The sequence below is a fragment of the Falco peregrinus genome, chromosome 3 (assembly GCF_023634155.1).
Source record: "Falco peregrinus isolate bFalPer1 chromosome 3, bFalPer1.pri, whole genome shotgun sequence".
NCBI classification, from domain to species: Eukaryota; Metazoa; Chordata; class Aves; order Falconiformes; family Falconidae; genus Falco; species Falco peregrinus.
In genome coordinates, this window is record NC_073723.1 from 53,621,248 (window position 1) to 53,644,147 (window position 22,900).

At 37.2% G+C, this 22,900-nt stretch overlaps 3 protein-coding genes across 3 annotated transcripts in view; 1 reads left to right on the plus strand and 2 right to left on the minus strand.

Moving 5' to 3' along the window:
- Positions 1-3,751, plus strand: part of B4GALT6 (beta-1,4-galactosyltransferase 6) — a 37,218-nt gene extending 33,467 nt beyond the window's left edge. Inside the window, exon 9 of the mRNA XM_055799016.1 lies at positions 130-3,751. Coding sequence (XP_055654991.1) covers positions 130-277 — 148 coding nt within the window. The 3' untranslated portion in view covers positions 278-3,751. The remainder of the gene's footprint in view (positions 1-129) is intronic.
- Positions 3,752-4,808: 1,057 nt separating this feature from the next.
- Positions 4,809-11,630, minus strand: LOC101913993 (transthyretin-like). Its single transcript, XM_005233441.2, has 4 exons — positions 11,498-11,630; positions 9,616-9,746; positions 6,904-7,039; positions 4,809-5,125 (listed from the first exon to the last, which is right to left on the minus strand). The coding sequence occupies exons 1-4, from the start codon at positions 11,564-11,566 to the stop codon at positions 5,018-5,020; spliced, it is 444 nt and encodes a 147-aa protein (XP_005233498.1). The 5' UTR covers positions 11,567-11,630; the 3' UTR covers positions 4,809-5,017.
- A 1,912-nt stretch (positions 11,631-13,542) lies between these two features.
- Positions 13,543-21,790, minus strand: TTR (transthyretin). The gene is given in 4 exon segments (NM_001291402.1): positions 13,543-13,823; positions 15,718-15,853; positions 20,676-20,815; positions 21,611-21,790. Coding segments are annotated over 4 exon segments (453 nt in total). The 5' UTR covers positions 21,680-21,790; the 3' UTR covers positions 13,543-13,715.
- Between the last annotated feature and the right edge of the window lie 1,110 nt (positions 21,791-22,900).

Consider the following 22,900-nt stretch of genomic DNA (forward strand, 5'->3'; position numbering starts at 1 on the left):
ACCAGAGGGCTGAGAGGTTTCAGAATGTGAAGCATATTTCAAAATGAAATGACAGTGTCATGCCTAACATCAATTGAATTGCTTCTTGCAAATCTTTCTCATGTTTTCTTCTTCTAAATCCTTCTGCAGATATAAACTTCTGAGGTATTCCAGAGAACGTCAGTATATTGATGGGTTGAACAATTTAATATATACTCCTAAAATACTTGTCAGTAGATTGTATAAAAATATAACTGTTAATCTCATACCAGAACTTGCTCCTGTTAGAGACTATTGATGGAAGTGGAGTGACAAGCTACCCTACCAGAATGAACTTTTAACACTGGAAGCTACTAATAGACACTGTAAAAGAAAACAAAACCAACAAACAGCAGCTTACAAATAGAGATTTTTGACCATTTGATGATGCATATTTGGGATGAGAAGTGATTGTCTGTACCATGCATTTTGTTTTGAAAGAAAAGCCAGCAGCCACCACTCAGATGTTTACAGCATGAGACTACTGTTGAAGCCTTCATTCTTCATATTCTCTATCTTAACCACTCAACTAGATAAAACTGCAGAAAACAGACTTGTAGCTTCTCTGGAAGTAGGGACAGAGGCCTCTTCTTCCAGGAATTTTTTTATACTGAACTGCACACACACCCCCTATTTAAATGAATGCTTTTGTTTCTTTTTAAAATGTGTTTTGTAAATATGTGATGTAAATTAATGTGTGTACATTGCTTTTAAATTGCTCAATATTTTATGCTTCAGTATGTATTTGAGTGTGTTCTTGTTTGAATTCTATAGGAATGTTTTTATTAGCATGAAAGAACAAGTGTAAAATGTAAGTATGCTTAAAAAAAAGGTTATACCTTATGTGAAATGAAGGAAATATTAATTGTTGGCCAGCTATGACTGTAAACTGTTATACTAGTTTTGAGCTCTAGGCCTCCTGCATATCAGTATAGAAAAAAAAAATCAATTTCATATATGAACTTGCTAGAAAGAAAGCTTTTAATTTTATTTATTGCCAGCAAAATTGTATGATACCCTGCCTGCCATCTAAAACCTATTTATATGCATATTGCATGTGTATTACGAAAAATCTTGCGATTGTTGCGTATTATGATCTACAGGAACTCTTTAACTGTTTCCAAGTGTGCCACTTGTGTCAATGTCAGGGATTTTAATGCCTAAAACAATGTGTCTGGGTGCATACAGTATTTTGGTATTGTTCTTTTTTAAAAAAAATCCTAGTAGACAGCACTTTTATTCCTCCAAAATCAGAAGAGCCAAAAATGTGTCTTCATTGGAAGAATATTAAAGTTAGATTTTTAAGAAAATAATAAAACTTAGTTCTAATAGTTCTAATGCTTGCAGTGTGGGGTTTTCAGAACCACGGTGTTGGTCAAACTGTTCCGCTGATGATGATGATGACATAAGCGGACCTGAAAGCAGGCCAATCCCAAGTGCTTTTTAAAATTCCACTCATAATATATTAATCAGTATAGCTACTTAAGGGCCTATTCTGGTAGAGTGCTGAGTGCTTCTATGATGCACTAAGTATCCTCAAGTCGATGACTCTCAATGAGATTGAGGTTGCACAGTCCCACTAAGGATTGGTCCTGTCTGTTTCTCTATTTTTGTGGTGTTATATGTATGAGTAATTAGCCTCTTTCCTTGGCTTATAATGAAAAACATATCTTATTTTCTGTTTGCTTGTAATGCTATGCTACCTAAAAGTATCCCACTGCTAAGCATTATTATCTTTTCCTAATATTTTTTTACATCCCTTGTTAATACTGAGGAAAAGGACTGGACCATTTATTTTCTATGTTAATGCAAAGATATTGACCAAGATCTACTAAACTTTTGTTTGTCACAGTTACTTAACTCTTTAGGAACCAAAGACTGACTTCTGCTCCCATGAAGAATGGAAAGCGGTATATAATAAGGATTGTTTATCCATAAAGTGTTCTGTAAGAGTGTTGACAAAGAATACTAACTTTAACTCATTACTGTGTGTTGTTTTCCTGAACTGCTGCCACAGATGGTGTGGTGCTTTGTATATTTGAGTTTGTTTGCCATGAACACCATTTATTTCTTTGACATCCCAGCAGCAAATTTTTCCCTTAGCCATTCTTCAGGAAAGTTATGAGCTTAGTTGTAGGCATCCCAGATATTTAGTAGAAATGTAATGATTTAATTTAAGTAGTTGAGAACAATTGTAAGGGTTATTTTAAACTGCATTGGAATTACCTTAAAATTTACCAGTTAATCTAATATGCTTTGGGAATGATGTAATGCAATGAAAATAACAAAAAGCACGCATAAAGTGAACAAAACATCCTTCAAAAGCATGCTTAAGTGGTTTGATCACCTCCTGATATATTTTTCTATAACTGAGTGTATAGGATATTCTGAACCATATGGATGAAGGGGAAATAGTACATTGTATGAACAATTATATCTTCAAAATAAAATTAGTCTTATTTCATAATAGGCTAATACAATTCTTTAAGAACTGTTGAATAAGTCTTTAAGTCCCTGATGTAATTTTGAAGTGATTCCTGGTTTTCAGTACAAGTTCACCTACAATTTAACACCTATGATTATGAAACATCCTTTCGTACTGTAGGTCTATACTGTTTTCTGAAGCATGCTTTTGTGCCCATTTGTTAGGCATTTTGTGCAATTAATGTGCAATTTTAAAAAATTCTAATGCATATATATGTATAGATACATACATATATACACACTATATAACATATGCTGTGGCTGAACTAATATAATTTTACAGCTCTAAGTGATTAATCATGTATGGTCTTAGAAAAATGTGATTTAAACCAATATGTGAATGGATTATGTCATATAGCTGAGTTCTTAAAAAGTTTACATTTTGGTGCCCCAAAGTGATGGATGTTAAATCACAAATTGCTAACCAAAACTTTTCTCTAAATACCTTTTATCACTTTGTTGGGAAGTTTTAAAAATTGCCATCTTAAATTATATCAAAATAGTGTTTGTATACCACCTGCTTGAACTCAGTACTATTCTGTAGTAAATTTTAACATAGACAGTGCCTTCAAACAAAATAAATGCGATGCAGAGCTTAAGAGTTGTGCACATTCCTTTTGATATTTTCATGATTCTTGTAAAACGCAGAGAGAAACCAATCACATTGGCTTTTGCATTGCTGACAAGGTAAATTAAGGACAACTCTTCAAGGAGTGAGCATGGAGGGAGAAGGAAGAGAGAGAGGTAGTATTTTACAAGATTCTGAAGGTCTTGCAAATTAACAAGTAAAAACATTACAGAAATATTAACAGTGGAATCTGATTGATATGCTAAGATACTTTTAAGCCCATTTGCTGTATTTCAAATTTAAGGAGTAGAATATAAAATATAATAAAATCCATTTTGCAATAGACAGTATATTGAAAAGCAAGTGCAAACTGTACTTTTTTCTTGGATCTTGCCAATCTATTTTTCTATCATTATGTTTACTAATGACTGCATTGTAGTGGGTTACTAACAAGCCAGTTATTTAAAAACATTAAAAGGATCCATTGCGTATCAACAAGAGGAAGTGTACTTAAGATTATTTTATTTGTAGAGGTATGTAAGAGAGGCTTAATGAAAAATGCACTGAAACAAATGCTGGGAATTTCCTGTGTACTATCATAGTTTCGGTTTTTTGTTGTTCATGAAAACGTTTGTACTTTTTTATCATTGTCTTTTATGAAATATAATGTTCTAAAGATGGTGTTGGTTTGTTTATTCCAAGGTTCTGTGGAGAACATACCTTCTTGTATTTTGTTTATAGACAAAGTGCTCAGTTCTTTAGTGCTGGGTTCCTCAAAGTAACAACAAAAGGAGGGGATACCTGGCCAGTAAATATGTGAAGTTAGGCTGAGATGGGATCAGGCCTTGGACTAAAAAATTTGTTTTCCCTTTATTGGTATTCATATGCTTTCAGGTTTTGTTTTTATTAGGCTAAATTACTCAATGTTTTTGCATGCTTTTCCAAGATAGGGTTGCTCTTCCGTTGAATCTCCTAATGGCTCTTCTATATACTTCTGTTTAGAAGTAATCTTCCTCATATATGGATTACAAGAATGGGAAATAGTATTCATCTATATTTCTCCTGGCATTAAATAGGGAGCTGGTTTTCCCAGGAATCATCAACTATCTGTCTTTTCTGTGTATTTTACAGCTATTACGAAAGCGTCCAATTGTGTTAGAGCTATGCAAGTAATTTTTGGGAGTGCTTCAACTGGGGACAAATGTATTTGCAGGATTTTATGAAAATATATGAATAAACTTCTTCAAGTATGTTTGCATATACTTTTCTGCAACACTGAGTATGTACTCTCCTTGAAAGTGTCACCAGTTACAGTATCTTGGAATGCAGGAAAGAAGGCCTTTTAAGTACATCTAGCATCCTTAAGTGTCTTCTACCTTGCTGTCATTTTTAAGCTGCTTTTGCTTCTGTATCTTAAAAATCAGAACTGGGATGTGAGTTTACCTGATGATTGCGTGGGGCCCTGGGTGGTAGTCCTACGTGATTTCATCTATTGTGGATGTCAGTAGTAAGGTACAGATGACAGTAGGTGGTGGATTGTATTTACTGTGTGCTTACTTTTCATAAGACACCTTTTAGGTATGTTTTGTTTGTTTCCTTTGCAAGTATAGGAATGCAGTTTATTAACTTCATGGAAGACTTTGGTTTATTCTCAGAATCCCAGTAGTGGAATTTCAATGCATTTTTTAAAAGTGTAATGTGGTTTTTTGGAACCCTAAACTTTTATTCAGAAGAGCAATACTTACAGAATACTTTTATTCAGAAGAGTATTTGAAAAGAAAGCCAATACACGTTCTTCCTAAAGTTAATAAAGTGAATAAACAACTTGACTGTTATTTAGTGACTTACTATGAAATCCTAAGCTGTTTATACAGTCAGAAACTAAGTTCTTATCATTTATAGAAGTTTTAATTTACGCATCTAAATTTTCATGCTTAATGTCAGCTTCTATTCCATTGGCTCACTGACTACTGCTGTAGTTGAGTAAGAAAAGGGACTGAGGACAAAAGCAATGGTGTAATGTCGATAACCAGCGTCATTGGCTGTAAACACCACCTGGAAAAAAGAAAGAACAAGAGAAATGAGAAGTGATCTCTAGATATGAGCCTAGATGGAAACATTGTGATCATTTTATCTAACTTCCCACAAAACTTTGGAAATAACTTCTCTTGTGGTGATTTGATCACTGTGATCTGTGACTGCCTGTCACACAGAGGTTTTCCGCTGGTTAAATGTCCTTTGTTAAATGCATTCATGTCACTTATTTAAAATTTTATAAAATGGTATTTATTATCCATATTGGGGTTTCCTTGTTCATACCAGTAAATAGCAACATGGCAACAAGACGGGTTTTTTTTAATTGAAGATCTACACGGAACCTCATTGATTGTCTTTATTAGAAAAAAAAAAAAAAAAGCATCTTTCAAGTATTGTATTTATTGCTGCTTTTATGAAATTCTGAACTTTGAGAAACAGAATAAAACATAGTGCTACAGTAACTATCATTAGGCCAATGTTTCTTTAACCTTACTTTTACATATCTAGTAGAGAATGACTGCATTAGTCCTTTTGGCTACAGTGTGGTAATAACCTTATGTATGAATGATTTACCGCAGCCCTTTTGCTACCTCTCCCATCGGTTCATCTCCTGTCCTTTGATTTCTCCCTCTACATAGTAGATTATTTTGTGTTGTGAGACGATGGATGTCAACTTTTACAACATACACAGTTTAATAACCTTCTGTGATGCATAGTTTGTGCTCATTTCAACATTAATAAAAAAGATGCCTATGAAGCAACCAGTGAACTGAGCAAAATGTCCCTCCTGAAGCTTATTTTTAAGAAAGGAGGCTCTTGCACTCTGGTTTAAATTAATTTCTAGTCTGGAATATAGAGTTAAACATTATCTTGATGTATAATCAATTTACTTGCATGCTGTAATCTTTCATCTTGCCTCTTTTATTTCAGTTACCATAGAAGGCAAGACTATTCAGTATTAACCTTCATTATTGTCTAGAATAAGAATGTCATCTCTCATCCATTTCAGGGAGGCAGAAAGAAAATTTAACCCAGGTGTTGGCCACCTTTTCTCCAAGGAGATGAGGAATGGCTATCGGAGCAGCAGTTGCAAACTGTACAGTTGGTGGTGCTCACTGATCTGTCATGACCCAGCAAACAGCTTGTACAGCACTGCTGCCACTACTGAAAGGCCATGTGAAAGGGCTGATTCTGTTGATGGGAAGGGGACAATCTTCCCTCTTTCCCTTGCTTCCCAAAAGCAAGGAGTTCCAAATGCTGCAGCTGGCCTCCGTTGGTACCTGGTTTGGACCACATTCATCTGACCAGTTTATCTGTCCCAAGGCCTGTTACACTTTTTTCTGTTGTAAATTGAGGATCCAAGCATCCAGAACACAGTTTATACTTCCATTATCTTTACAAATCTAAATTGTAAGTTTTGTCTGCAGCCATAGAAAAACTGGATCCCAAAGGCAAAAAAATCCTTTTCCCACAAGGCCTAACAGAGTACTCCACCTTTTGTTCTTCCTCAGGTGTCTAGATAGTCACAGAAGGAATCAGAGGCTTAAGTGGAGGTAGAAGGATGGAAAACCTCATTAGTTATGCTTCTAAGAGCTTATTGAAGAGTTATGGGGAAGCTAGTAACTAGGCTCTCTCATGAGCATATTGCTACAAAGCTTTGAGACTGGATTTAAAGTGTTAATGTGAAAATATTTTAAAGTAAAAAGAAAGTTCAACACATGTGATTAGTAATTGAAGCCTAGACATACAAAGTATCTTTATTTGCAACTAAAGTACAGGAGAAAATGGATACTCACATCAGCATGGTGGTGGAAGGGATTCAAGCCCAGTCTCTTCCAATAAGAGGCTGTGTCAAGCTCAATCTTGTATATTCCTGTTACAAATTGTTCTTTAGTTGTGAGCTCATGGAGTTCTCCGTTGTCATTGGTTTGTCTGTGTGACGGCAGAAAAATGTGTGTCTATAATTTCATTAAAAGCCTGAGAAAAATGCAGTTCTTGGCAACGAACTTTAGTGATGTTGTGTAGCCTGAGTAATGTGATGAATACTTCTATTGATCTGGAATGGCTTACGTCTATCTGTATTATGGATGCTTCAGAGCTTATCTTGGCATTTGCTACTTCCACGATCACCACAACAGATGGCTGCCTGCCCGTGTCACTACTCCGAATAGTTTGGGGGTGAGCCAAAAGCTGGCGTTATTGTTCAGACTCCTGGCAGAGTATTGTGGTTAATTAAATGAATCCACTCAGAGGTAAGACTTCACCACTACTGCAAGGAATGTGGAAACTCCATGATGCAATTACTGTGCAAGTACGTAGGGTCAATTCTCTTGATTTTTCCATAATCTTCTTATTTAAATGTATTGTTTCATAAGTATGAATATTTTTTACAGTTGGCTATTTGAAATTTGAGATCTGCTATTTGAAATGAGTGTAGGTCAACCAGCAGTGTCAGCCTTATGGAATTCCCTATTGTCTGTATTGATCAGTTGGTTTTCCAGTCTCAACAAACAGATGGTTTTGTTTGATTTGAAGATGCTATCAGTGCTATCCAAGGACATAGTACTGCCTTGAAACTATACACCTTTGAACACGAACCAGTTTAGGGCTCCAGAACCAATATTGAATGCTGTCTCTCAAACATGTCTCATGGTTGAAACCTGTTTCTGTGAAATAAGTTAGATAATACCATGGGTTTGATTGGGTGGGTTGTCTGCAAGTAACAGTGCCACTTAGTGCCTGATTTTAGTAGTCACAAACCAATGTTTTGTGTTCTAGCTGGCAAATCTGTACGTATTTTGTTCAAACTGCATGCAGAGAAAAATAATTGAATGTTTTTGTGTCATTATCCAATGCATTACTTAGGATTTGTCCTTTAATATAGCTTATAACTATGAAGTCATAGAGCACCATTTGTACCTTACAAGTTGCTCTGTAGTAAGTTACCAGATTTTTTTTCATGTATTCAAATTCTCTGTTCTTTGTCATAGATTGGTCATTGTTAGATAACTGTTCATTTCTCTAATAAGCTTTCTTGACTAAAACCAAATCGGTTTTTTTAACTGAGAACAGTTATTTCAGAATCTTGCTACAATTCAGTTACTTACAAATTAAGAAGCTGGAGAGGTTGCTTTAATATTAAAATGACTTTCGTGTACCTCATCTTAAGGTTACTTTGTTCCTTGTTTCAAACGTTAAGTATGTTTTTAAGGCTTCAGTCAACATCCAGCTGCTCAGCTAAGTATAATAAAGACTCTAAGCTCAGATTTGAAGATAAGTAAACTGAACACCCTCTTAATGGAAAATGTAATGTGTTTCCAGTGGCAGAATACGTGTAAAGCTATCTTACTTGATGGGTGGGAGGCAATTTAAGTAGGACAATATGGAAAGATTTTTTTTTCCTCCACCTTGTACAAATATGTGCGGCCTTCACTGTAGCTCTGTTTTTCAAGGACACATATGAGAGCACTCTTGCTTCTGCCAGCCCACTGCTCTATGACACCAAAGAGCCACTTCCATATAGTTTCTCATGAACTTTGTAGAAATGCATCTGAGTCTGGGATCCTGCTATTGAAATTCCTACACAATGTCAGTTTTAGCTCTTATGAGCCTTCTCTCACATTTTTAGGTAGAACAGACTGTTAACACACCTGGATAGGTCTCAGGTGAGACTTTGCAACTGTGTTGAGGAGATAAGTGTGGAAGTAGAATGTTGAATAGGTAGTGTTCACTCTGTGTATCCTGTAAGAAGGTTTTTGATTTCAGATTAACTCAAAATTGCTTTTAAGTTTTTAAAGTGTTAATATATACTAAAATTGAGGGCAATTTCAAAAAGTCATCTACATTTGAAATTCTACAGTTATTTTCTTTTTTTTAGAGACATGACAATGTTTAAATATCTGGGAGATCCTTTTTCTATTTTAGGTGTAATTGCTTCTCTGTGGAGGAGGAGGTGAGAAAGCTTTATTCTCATTTTCTCCTTTTTACTGATTCCTTTTTCTTGAAGTAAAGAAGGCTATCAAATATGATGTGGTATATGTTCAAAACAGTTCTGTTTTCTTTTTAAAGCTGTGGTGGTGTACAAAATGAAAATCCCTTTAGAAAGAAGGAAAATAGCCAATAAAGGTAGGATTCTCAACGAGAACGTTAAGTTTCAAACAAACTAAGAGTCTGCCTGATTCTTCTAGTAACAATGCTAAAAACTGAAAAGTGATACAATCCTTTGTAATGAAATTGAAGAGAAGCAATAGTTGAATTAAAAGATAGTTTAAAATACTTTCTTGTGCTCACAGTAATTACAAAGCATTATAAAACTATTTGGGTTGTTGAAAGTATAGCACAGTTAAAAGACAATTTGCAACAAATTCATTCCATCTTATGTTACTTGAGTAAAAAAGACGTTACCTTAGTGAATGTGAAACTTTCACTAAGTGAAATGGGAATGTGAAATGAATGTGAATGGGAAATTGCCTTTCCCTTCTTTCACTCATTATTTCGGTATGACTTACTTTGAACTTAATAGTTCCCGAGATCCATCTGCAGCTTCTTTATATAACTTAACTGGAACATTTGGAGCTGGACTTCCTCGGACTGAATCCAGAATTTTTATAAAAAGAGGATGCTTGGAGTCAGCAGAGTCCTTCAGATAGGAAGAGAGAATTTTTATGTTTTAAGAAAGGTATCCGATGGTGCGTAATAAAGCAGTAAGAATTATTACTCTTTAGATCTACAGAACATACCATATTTTCTCAACAAGATCACTGTGTACTGCAGAAACGTAGCCTGAAGCTTTCTGTGGGCTGGGTACAGTGGAAGCAGGGAGGGAGATGTCAGGAGCTGTCGGCAGGAGCACTGGGGAGGCCCTGCGGCTGTATGTGTGAGCACATTTCTGTTTCTCTTTGGCATGGCTTAGCTACACATCATCTCCAGCGTGAAGTTGTAACTAAGCTGTGACCTCATCAGGAAATAGTTAAATCATCAAAGGCAGTAGGAATGTTTAAAAACTGGCAACTCATTTTCTGTATTTTGGAGTGGCAATCTGAGCACAGCTTTCTGGATTTGAGAGCCTCTGATAGCTTTTTGCCATGGACTTAATTCTGCTGTAAACTTGATGAGCAGCGCATACAGACTGCCTCCTAGCAGCATGCTGGATCAGATTTGTCAGCCCCTGGCAGCTATGTGGGGATAGGAGAGGAAAACCTTTCTTCAAAGATGGGTCGGCTGTAGTTTCACTCCCAACATGTTCATCAAAAGCAGTGCTTATTCCCTGATGTTTTACCTAGTGCTGAGTTGAATCAGGGCTTTGACCTTCCATTACCTAATTTTGTAGCTGAAAAGTGAGGAAATAGAGCTTTGTGGAAGGTGCTAATCAGGGAGGATCTCAAAATAGCAAGCACTGGTCTCTTTAATAATTTTAAAATGAATCGTGATGTCGGTGATAAAATCTTAGAGGCCTCTGGGATGTACTGAGCTGTGATGTTGGGCAGGAATCCTGCCCTATATCGGACCGATGTATTGTTGTCACAGTTATCTGTACCGCCAGCGTGCCCCGACTCCCCGGGTTCCCTTTCTGGAATGCAGAGGCTCCTTGCTAGTGTTTCTTTTGAGGCACTGGCAAGGGGGCTGTAGTGCCACCACCTGTTTTCCTGGCTTTTACACTCTGGGAGCTCAATGACACTTTACTTCCTTGCAACGGTAGGTCAGGTATTCATTTTTGCAAAGATCAGAGCTTGAAAGGAAGAAGCAAGGGGGGAAGACAAGTCTTCCCTGTTCCCAAGTTCCCTCAACAGGCCCTGTTCTAGGAGAATTTTGTGCAGAAGCATGTCTGTAGCTTGCTTTGCTGTAATAAATGAGCCCTGTGGAAGTGGGATCCTGGCTTTGACTCTCTCCTTTGTTAGCAACAATGCGTGCTGAGATTCCTCCCTGCTTGCATGGGATAGAGCTGTAGTGGGTAGAAGAGTAAGGGAGAGGACTAGAGAAGGGCTTTCTCCAGCATGGATCTCAATGATAGCAGATGAAATCCCTCACACCAGGAGCTTGTTCATTGTGTTTTAAGGGCTGTTAGTTACTTCTCAACAGGCCCAAGGCTTTTGCGTAGTGAGTATATTTTTTTCCTTTCTTGTCTTACATTGTTTTTCACACAGTCACTGAGTCTAATGACAAGTGCTGCATCTGTAACCATAAAGCCCTCTCACTAATCACTAGGGAAGGAGAAAGAAGGACCAGAGATAGAGCAGTAGGAGAGAACTACAGTCAATACATACTGGAAAACTAAAATAATTGCAATAACATGAAATATTCTTTTTTTTTTCACTTATACTAATTAAATATAAAAGAAAAAAAAAGCTGGGACTACATCAGTATGAAGGACCTCGATCCTGAGACACTTACCGGTGGTGCAGCTTCGGAGAAAAATGCCAGGCCAGCTAAGAAAACAAGAAATACAGAATGAAGCGCCATTTTGCCTACCACTAGGAAGCCTCAGTGTCGGTGAGTAGAAACTGATGAGATTTGTGATTTTTATATCAAGGCCTCTAAACTGAGGCTACTTACCAGAGAACCCATATGACTTTCAACATGCCAATTCATACTATTTACTTAGTAAACAATGAGAAAATAAGTAACCCATATAAACATGAACCTTGTCTGCAAAAATAAGTCTCTTCTATCACTGCCTGTGGAAATACTGTGAATGTTGCCTAGCTCAACTGCAGCGATCTATTTTCTTGGCAACAACATCTATTCTGTTTCCTTTTTCTCTTTTTGTTGAGGAATACTGTTGTATAGATCTCATATAGTTGAGAGAAATACAAATTTCTTGTCTACCTGTCAATTTCAGTGAGAATTTCTCTGTGGTTATGGCTTGGCTTAATTGACTCACCCATGTTTAGCTATTAAGAGATTTCTCTGGTTTTCTCCCCACCACTGGTAAAAGGTAGGTAGATAACGTGTGGGCTATCTAGTTATCTTACACGTTCCCCCCAGAGGAAAAATATGTTACTTTTTATTTCCAGCATGATAACCAGGTACCTACAAACCCATTTCTGAAACACAGTTAAACTGTTTTAAATTCTATCACTTTACTTGATCCTTAGATTCTGAACTTAGAAAGTTCAGAACGTTCCCTGTACAACTGCAAATCGGCTCCCACCAGAAGCATGTGCTTCATTTTAGGGAAATGTTACTTTTTGAAATTTAATTTGTCTTTCTGATCTTTGGTTAGACACTTGTACATAGACTTTCTTGCTAGTTTTATCCTGTCATCAGATGGATGACTGTGCAGAGTAGTTTGTTAGTTTTTAATGAGTACACCTGCATGAACATATTTATGTCCTATTTCGAGGGCTGGGCACAGCTCACTGCAAATCAAACCTACTGGTTTTGAAGTTCCATGAAATCTGCATGCTTTAGGAAGGGCACTGTTTTGAAATTATTTGCACTGCTTACAAGAGTTGTGTAACTATGATAGTGTCCAGAAATCAAGGAAAAAAGGAACCAAATAGTGAAATGTTAAAGGCAAGCTTTTGTAACTTGGAATTCACCTGGTATGCAGTCATCCCAGAAGGCTCTGGGTGTAGAGATAAGCTCCCAAGGTCAGTGGCAGATGAGTGCTGATGGTCTCTGAATGGCATGATTTCGGTGACTATCTCTGTAGTGTCTGTAATCCCATTAAAAAACAATTTCTCTGCTTCAAGGTGTTTTAAATGCAATAGGCCATCAGTCTACAGAAATCACTGCTAAAGCCCTCCAGATTCTTTGGTCAGTTTATCAACGTCATTTGTATCGCAGCTTACCTTTTCCTGTTTCTAAAAATATGAAGAGAATATTAAGATGTTGCTTCTGTTTTAGGGCTGTTTTATTAATGATGGCTATAGGTTTGACTTACTACAGATTTAATTGGAATGCACTCGAATACAGTAGCCAGCTGGGTTAAAGATCAAAGTTGTTAAAAATGGTGCTAATTAAAATTGCTTCAGAACTTCCTAGATTGAGCAGAAAACTTGCCTCTTGAAATGACAGTGTTGAGCTTTGCCTGAAGTTAAGTAAAAGTACATAGATCTTAACTCTTTCAGTTCTCTGCTTATATATATTTCAACAGTCTTTCTGCTTTGTTTGTTCTGCTGCTAGGTATTCAGAATTTCTCCTATATACACTGTGACCTAGTCGATGGTGGGACTCTCTCTTCTGTGTGTAAAGTACAAGTAGCATGGATGACTTTTTTATTTTGAGTACATGTGTTTGGTCAAATTTTTTAAGGTAGCACAACTCTATTATTTTGATCTAATGCATTTGATGAGACTTTTTTAAGGTAGTGGAAGAAGATAACAAAACCAAAGCAAGTGCCATGCCACGCATGTTTTCCAGATGTCCATCGCACTTGAATGCAAATCATGACAGCTTAGAATACAATAAAACTTCACCAATAGAATCAAAACTGTTTTAAAGAAGTAACATTTTATTGACTTGTCTGAAGTTTGCCAGGTTACAAAATGGAAAAAAAACCCCTAATGTAGCAAAAAGTTACGCATTAGCAGTAGGAAAAACCTTTCTCCTAAAAGCCTACAATAGTTCTAGCAGAGGAAGGTGTTTGTGTAACGACAGTACATGTTTATTCCTGGGGATCACTGACAACAGCGGTGGTTGAATAAGAGAAAGGACTGAGGAGAGCAGCAATGGTATAGTGGCGGTGACCGGAATCATTAGCAGTGAACACCACCTGGAAAAGAGAAAACTTGTGATCACAATGAACAATGTATGTTTGAAACTACCATATTAAGAATTAGGATGCACACACTATTTCCTCTGCAGAATGCTCTAGCAGTTCTGTCCAGTCCGTAATTTTACTGTTCTGAAGCCAAATGCTCAGTGTTACTTTCTGATGTTTGCTGAAGACTGAGAAATCTGAAATTTGGACCAAGGTCCACAAAGAACCTCAGCTGCAGTGAAGCTAGGTGGAGATGCATATACCTGAGTCAGGCAAACTAGTCTGTGATGTGGAATGGGAGGATGACGGAAAGGTCTCTCAGACAACTAGTAAGAAAGATCGAGAGGTGAAATCTCATCTAGTGAACTTAAATACAACCTCTGTGTGAGGTGGCCAAGGGAAGTAGGGAGCTGAAGCCCAAAGCTGCTTTCTGTACTTCAGTGCCTCACTCCTGTTTTTAACACAGCTGGTGGTGGGTCAGTTCTTGCGTTAAGAACTGAGTAGCTAGACTTGCCAGAACAAGGAGCGACCCTTGTCTAAGACAATTCAAATTTGCTGCTTTCCAGATCGGTCCCTGGAACTTTGGACCCTCAGTTCCCTGGAAAGTGTCACCACCTGGGTTGAGCTCCCTCATTCTTTGGCTCTATTTTGCCCAATATTTAATGTATTTTCTGAACTATGACGTACTTTCTGCAAGAGGACTGGAGAGTTCCATCCTACTTCCTGGTCCTGCCAAAGTCTAAGCTGCTGGGATGTGAGAGCTACAGCCTTCAGTTACCTTGTGCACAGGCAGTCATTGAACCCTGCCCACTTCCCAGGATGATTTGTTGACCTGTGGGCTATTACGTCAAAGGAAATCTTCTCTAACAGCCTAGCTGGAACGGTCTCAATCAGGTGCTTTTAAGCACCTTTTGAGGTGAAGTCCCTTCTCTAGGCCCCAGCAACTTTCAGGCATCCAAATGTTTTGGGAATATTTTTGAGGCTTGTTTATTAGACATAAATGACCCAAGCTGCTCCTCAGACTTTTGTGGACCTGGGCCTCAGTCATTTTTTTTAGTCATCCACAGAGCTTCATAAAATTGCGATTTAAAATGTTCTACAACACAACCTGTAGCAATTCCAGACTACTTAATTTCGGGAAACTTAAATTTAATGGCAGATTGGGCCTGAAGAATTTAAACTTTTTTTGAAATGCTAAGTAAATGTAATAGAATAGAGCATACAATAAATAAATCAATGTACAGCTGAAATCAAAGGGAAGCACAAGACACAATTATATTGCTAGCCTGCTTATGAAATTTGACTATTGATGAAACAGACGGCTTTTTCTTAACTACTATAGTTATTTCTTTATATTTTTATGCCTTTTTTTTCTATTGCATATTTCAGTACTGAGCATCTTCTTGTTGTTAAAAGCCACATCAGAAAGAATTCGTTTTCCCTGTAATTACAGGTCATACTAGAATTCAGGGATTTTCAGGTGACCGATACAGGGAAATACCTCTGATTAAAGAATAGCTTATTTCCTATAAAATTAAGGTTTCCAAATCCTTCAACAACAACAGTATTCCCCCCCCCCTTTTTTTTTCCCTTGTTTTTTTAAACACCGTGTACTTTTGAATAATGTAACTCTTTCTGAACAAAGGTGTCTGATGGTCTGGATGGGTGAATGGGCACAGTTCCACTTTAGAAGAGCCACATCAGTATTTGCAGAGAAGTTGGCTACTTCCTTTGCCTTAGCTGGCTATATGCTGCCTTTATTTGCCCAATGTTAAGTGGCAGTGAACCATTTCACGGAACGATGCTGCTCCTTTTATTTGTACAATACTGAAGAACTGTATTTGTTCTTTCCAGCTCATGTCACTACACAGTATATAGATTATTAGGTATGTGTGCAAATACTTACATCAGCATATTCATGGAATGGAGAAAGCCCAAGTCCCTTCCAGTAAGAGCTGGTGTCAAACTCAACCCTGTATATTCCTTCTACAAACTGTTCTTCTGTTGTGAGCTCATGGATCTCCCCATACTCTGTGGTTTTCCTGTAATAGTAACGTGTCTACATCAATATTTTATATTGTCATTTAGATGCTAAACAGAAACGGCTCATGTAGAATATCAAATAGCAGAGGTGTTGCACAGCCACATTCTACACTGAATGGTTTCTAATCATCGGAAATAATTCCCTCCTCCTATGTAGTGTATGTTTCCGTATTGCAAAGTCTGTCCTTGCTACCAACTCATCCATATACATCGCAAATCAAAGCTGGCTGGCTGTTTTGGTCATTTCTGTTGCTATGGCAGGGATTATAGTTAAGGTCCTTCTTTTTAATATTGTGTTTAAGTGCCCTCTGGAACCAAATGTTAGTAGCTTAGTTGTCATGATGAAAGGCAAGATGCCAAATTGCAAATTATAATTAAAGAGAGAAGAGAGATTTTAGTGGAAAATTATTTTGTTCTCTAGTTATTAGCACTGAGGCTGTAGGTTTTACCCCTATACACTGATGCAGTTTTATGTAACCCTAAGTGTTAGTGTCTTGGAAAAGCAATTTAATCATCACAAGATTTTATTCATTTGAATTACAACGCCTTGGTCAAAAAGCAGGGGCCTCTTCCACTGGGTGCCATATAAATTAGCAATAGGAATTCCCAGCTCAAAGAGATTATGCACTCTGCTCATAACAAAAAAATGTGGGTGAATGAAATCCAGAAGACGGAAATACAGCTGGCATTACACCCTATCTGTTTGAAAAGGAGCAAGCTTTGTAGGACAGCTGTTGAAATATTTATATACTTAGCTCCTAAACCCCATTTATCTATTTTCCCACCTTTTATTTTATTTCTGGTTTTTTTACCAGGGTTTTTTTTTTCCTGCTGAAAATATTTATTTGATATTTATAGCACTTCATAACCACATGATATAGTTGAAGGGAAAATGAAGAAAGCTTGAAGAACTTGATGAATTAGTGGAAATTTTCCATCTTACAGCAAGGAGTAGCTGTCTGGGCAGAAAACAGAAAAATCTAAGGAGGAAGAGAGGGAGGGGAGAAAGCAGTGACATGCTGCTTATCAGAGACAGAATCAGGTGTGCTATTGCAGCTTTTCTTTTGCAGCTGCTGCCTCCTCCTTCATCTTATTTGTCATCTTTATTTTGGTTTGAAACATGGTTCAAAGGCAATTTGTGAAGTGTACACATCTGTTTTCTTTTGGTTTAATTAGCACTTCCTGGCTTAAACTATATTGCCTTAATAAAAGGCAATAGGTAAAAGGAAGAATTAAATTGTGAGTGTCCTTGAACCCATGAAACAGAATTGCTGAGATCCTGCAAAAGTGTTCAGTTAACAATAATTAACAATATAAGTTAACAATTCATGCATCTCTTACAAGTTCAATAGTCTAGACAAAAAACCAATTAAAAGAAAAAATGGTGTCTGCCTCAAAATCTTTTTTCAGGTAAACAAGTTTTAGTTTGAGAAAACTGTGGATGCAGCTTGAATGGTTTCCCTGATGGGTGCTGACCCAGAGTTGCAGATGTTAAAGATCCAGAACAGTTGGGAAACTGGAAGCAAGAGTTCACTTGGAGACTCTTGCCCACTACCAGGAGTTAATGGCACTTTCCTCCAATAACTTTTAGTTATTGAGTAGTAGCCATGCAGTGCGAGCTGTCTCACAAGCAAACCCTTCAGCATTACTGCTGCATTGACAGCCAACAGGACAGTGTGCAATTCAGAGTTTGGATGGGACTAGCACAAGGCAGAGGTGGCCCTGCATTCGGCCGTGGTAGCAAAGTGCTACAAGTGATTCCTTCTGAATAGCATTTGTATTTCTGTCTGAGTGGGGGAATAATTATAGTGTGGTTTTTTTATTCTTAATAGGACGTGAACTACCGGCATCTGCTGTAAGATGGACAATTAGCTTGAAAAAGCTGTGCTTTCCCAGCAAAAAATTTGCAAACCACTGGTTAAAGTTGCTATGGCTCCAGCCTTACCTGCAGTCCTGATCGTCTTTTTCACTGTCTGGACCTTAGTTTTATATTGTATCAAGGTTAAATCTATACCACACATGCCACGACATTTATGAACTCTTGGGGGACATATTGCACTGAGCTAAGCTCTGCCTTTAAATGCAGACTGCTGAAGAAATATCTCAGGATCATGAGTTATTATTTTGGAGTTTAAAAAAAAAAGGGGTGGGGGGAGAACCACTTCACATAGACAGATTTTTTTCTTTTTTTTTTTCTTTTTTTCTTTTTTTCTTTTTTCTTTTTTTCTTTTTTCTTTTTTTCTTTTTTTCTTTTTTTCTTTTTTTCTTCTTTCTTCTTTCTTCTTTCTTCTTTTTTCTTTCTTTTTTCTTTTTTCTTTTTTCTTTTTTCTTCTTTTTTCTTTTTTCTTTTTTCTTTTTTCTTTTTTCTTTCTTTTTTCTTTTTTCTTTTTTCTTTTTTCTTTTTTCTTTTTTCTTTTTTTCTTTTTTTCTTTTTTTCTTTTTTCTTTTTTCTTTTTTCTTTTTTTCTTTTTTCTTTTTTCTTTTTTCTTTTTTTCTTTTTTTCTTTTTTTCTTTTTTTCTTTTTTTCTTTTTTTCTTTTTTTCTTTTTTTCTTTTTTTCTTTTTTTCTTTTTAATGACCTACAAGCGTTTGGTGAATACAACTCTTGAACTACATGGTAAGACCTAGACTTCCAAAAATGTGAAGTAGTAAGAAGGTCAAAACTAGTCATAGGAGGAGCTCATATAGAACCCAGATCACATGCTTCCCAGGTCTCTGTGCCCTAAAGCCTTCCTCAGAGTGTGTTGCAGCTCGAGTTACCTCTTACAAATTTTTGGCTCTTTAATATTGATAATATTGAAATAAGCCTCTTAATAAAGTCAGCGGTTGCTATGCTGACTTCCTCCCTGCCTTTTAAATACTATTACTCCAAATTCACCAGTTGCTAGGTGCACTTGTTTAATTCCCTAAAGTGCATTAGTAAAGTAAAAACAAACAAACAAAAAGGTAAAAAAATAACATTTGTAGAAAAGGCAGCTTTTCCATATGCATCTGCTAGGTACCGTAACTTCAATATATTATTGACAGGAGTAGTTAGAGATTGTGTTCCTTAATTGCAGTCAGATTTTTATCTGGTTTAACACAGAGAAACTCTGGTTTTCCAAAAAGAAAAAAACGTCAATCACATGCGAAAACCCAGTTCAAACAAGTGTCATCAGCTAAAGTCAGGGGTATCGCTGAAGCAGCCTTGGTTAAAATGCAAGTCAAAGGAAAGGTCAAAATCTTTACCTGCAATAAAATTAGTAATTTAATGTTCCTCCGCTATCTTTCCCCAGAAAAATGGTCCTCACTTGCCTAAGGTGAATCTTCTCAATTTATATTTAAGAAGTGATTTGATTTTCTCAGGGGTGTGTACTGACATGAAGTGTCAACAAAGGTTGGCTAAGAATAACTGCAGGGTTTGTCTCCTTGGGCTTCTTGAGAGCAGCATTGTAAACACAACAAGAAAACAGGCCCAAAAAGTGAGGGCATTTAACACCGGTGTTGCATTTATCTTATTCCTCTGTAAATTGTATTTTGTTACATGTTCAAGAACACTTGATGAAACATTTGAAATAATCTGAGTTTCCTAAGAATGGCAAATACTTGCTAAGGACAAGACACTGTCCTTGTCTCTGCTTTCCTTGAAAACAATGTGTCATTTTTTCATGGGGTTTCTCTTTTTATTAAAGTACATAAATACATTCTGAGAATCCTTTGTTCCTAGGTTAACACTCAGCATTTGTAAGTGGAGGTGTTTTATTTCTCCTTCAATCTAACCTTTCTTGTTCCTTTTCAATGGGGAAAAGTTTTATAAAAATCAACCCTTCAGATGGAGAAAAAGTCCTTTGTAGAGAAAGTCCTTCTTGTAGTCTTCTCCTCTCTTATGGTTTTGTTTGTTTCTTGGTTTTTTTTTTCCCCCTGCAGCTTTTATGTAAATCATGCTATAAAAATCCTAGTAAGACAGTTGGATGCTCTGGTGGCTGCTGTCCATGCTTCTGCTTGGCATTCTGTGCTTGACTATTCTGCTGTTACTGGAGGTTTCTCTTGACTTCTTTAAAAAGGTGATTCAATGAGTTATCACAATGAAACTTAAATGCCACACCTATTTGAATGTTAGCGAGCTGTATTCCTTTGTTACCCTTACTTTTCCCACAGACTGAAGATAATGCTATTATTGCCTGCCCCTCAGTGATGTTCTGAGGATGCTTTGCAAGCATTAAGCTGTCATTCTAGCAAAAGCCATGCAAAGCTATGGAAATGACCACAAACAAATGCTGAGATTGTGTTTCTATATTGTATTACGATGGGATTCTTTAAAACTCTCTGGTCAAGGAGTTTCTTCCAACCAGCTTGTTTGTTATGCAGGAGAAGATGACGAATGTGCTCATTATTTGTATGTGCTCGCAGAGAGGATTTTGTTTGTGACTGCTGCAAATAAAGCTCTATATCCATTGCATATGAAGACAGTAGGTTAGTCCAGATTGCCTACAAAATTCTGGTAAATAGGGTTTTTTTTGTTTGTTTGGTTTTTTTGGGGTTTGTTGGGTTTTTTTGTAGAAAAGAAATATAGTACTGAAGCTAGGAGAAAAATAATGACTAAACCTACTCCCTTACAAAGATAAGATGAGCATCTCAACATATTTTTGTGATTAGCATGTATTTCAGTTGTGAGTAATTTCTTCTTGAATTGAATCTGATGGATTTTAGACCAGCATTCACATGCTGTTAACAGTGATAGTGTGAAATGTGCTCAAAAACATACTGCTTTTTTAATCAGAGCTCCATTCAATTGCTTGCCTGAGGCACTTTGGAAATGGCTCCATAAGACCGTATAACTTACCCAGTAGCAAAGTCCTGCCAGCTTCCATCTCCAGCCTTTTTAAAGACTTTAACAGCTACGTTAGCTGCAGGACTTCCTCTGACTGCATCCAGCACTTTCACCATGAGAGGGCATTTGGAATCAACAGAGCCATGGGAGACCTTGGGGAAAGCAGGAGAGGTTGTATAGGAGCTGTTCACCAGCCCTGCAAAAACCTTCTTCCAAAGATGAGTTCTTATTGCAGAATTAACGTTGACTTAAAAGCAAGCTCTTTGCCAAATGGTATTCAAAGTTAGTTCACAAACATCTGTTTCTTATAGTGGAGTGTCTTAGAGCTTGATGCTAATAACTTTACTACATGCACACACACATGCATACACAAACAGATTGCTTGATAAATATTTAGAGCTGCGTATGGCCCTGGGAAAATGTTGTAAAGTATACCTTTTTAATGAGGTCACAAATTAAACAGTAGTTAGTTATTATAACTGCAGGCAGAGTGTGTTAGCCTAGGAAACTAAACGAGAAATACCTATGAGATCCATAGGGCTGAAAGAATATTTGTTTCTTAAGCTTCATTATACTTTAAGAAATCCTTAGTCATTCTTCAAAAAATATTTTTTTAGTGCTTTAAAGAAGCATTTTTTTGGTGAAGAAGGTAAAGTTACGTCTATATTGAAGTTATGGGATGTGAGTCACAAAATGACAGAAACAGACAGAAATAAAAGGTCACACCTCCTAGACCCCTGACCCTTTCATAATAACCTAAAATAGATGGGTAAATGGCAAAATAAAGTTTTAAGAATTCTGAAGAAGCCACTTAAAAATGGTAGTAAAATAACACTCCAGCAAAGCCTAATGGTTACAGAATTTCATGGATGAGGAGGATGCTAGTCATCTAGAAACTCTAGATTATCATTCTTGTAATGATTGAGTTTGAATAAAAGAAGACTCACCAGTGGTGCAGCTTCAGAGAAAAATACCAGTCCAGCTAAGAAAACAAGGAGCACAGAGTGGAAGGTCATTCTGTCTGCTGTTAGTGAGCCTTGGTGCCAGCAGCTAGGAGCTGAGGGGATTTGGGATTTTATAGCCAATCTGACAACAAAACAGGCTGCTTATTGGGTGCCCATATGACTCCAAATCTGCTGATTCTGATTATTTTCTTAGTAAACAGTCCAATCCTAGAGTCAGTCCATGAATAGCACTGCCATTGCAGTCAATGGAAAGACTACAGGATCACCAAAGCAAAGAGAATAAGTAACGGACACAAACATGACCCTTGCCTGGAGAGATTAGACTCATAGAAAGCCCTCCAGAAAATAATGCAAATGACCTTTGTTAGCTCAGAATCCAACCAGTTCTAGGAGATTTTCTTTACCTTGCCCTCAGGTTGTGCACAATAATGCCCCAATGCTTTCTCTGTGCCTGCTCCGTGTTTCTTCTCAATGTTCAGTGCTTTCTGGAGACCAGTTCCCACATATAGATGCAGACTCAGTATATGGGTAATGGAGGTTTGTTCATTGTCTGGCTCAAGCAGTGCTAATGGTCCATACTGGGAGACAGATTCCCAGGCAGTTCCCCTGCTTGTTGAAAAGGAGCAATGTTTCTTTTTGAAACCTAGTTTAGATAGAATCTGACAATATCTGCCTCTCAACAGAAGCTCCTAAGGATTCATCTTGCCTAATCTTCAGGTAGACGTAAAGACTTTCTCTTAGTCACTGGGAAGACAACTGGAGAGATCTGTTCCCTTGGGAAAGATAAAAGTCTCAGAAAAATAAAATGAGTCCTCTCTTGCTCCATGTACCCCAGAAGAAGCGGCAACTAGCATAGATGGGTAGCTTACATTAACATCTAGCTAACATTCTATTTGCCAAACTCTTATTATGCTGGAAATGTTATTGTTATGCTCTGAAATGTACATTTAGGTAAAAGGTTTTTCAGGGGTGAGCTCAGCCCCAACCTAAGTTGGGAGGAGATGTCAGCTGGGAGAGCAGGCATGGTGTAGCTGCGTTTCTCCAGCTGCATCACAAAAAATTTGTCCATAGTGTACCTGGTGCTAGTTGAGAGACAAAGAAACAGCCCTGATTGGCATTTCCTTCTCCCCATGTCCTAAACAACCCTGAGCCTACACTTCTGTTCTCAGGATACAGCACATTCAGATTTTGCTGATTTCACAGTATTCTAATAAAAAGGAATTTTGCCTCTTAACTTGAATAGGATTATGATAAAGGTCTTAGAGAGAAGTC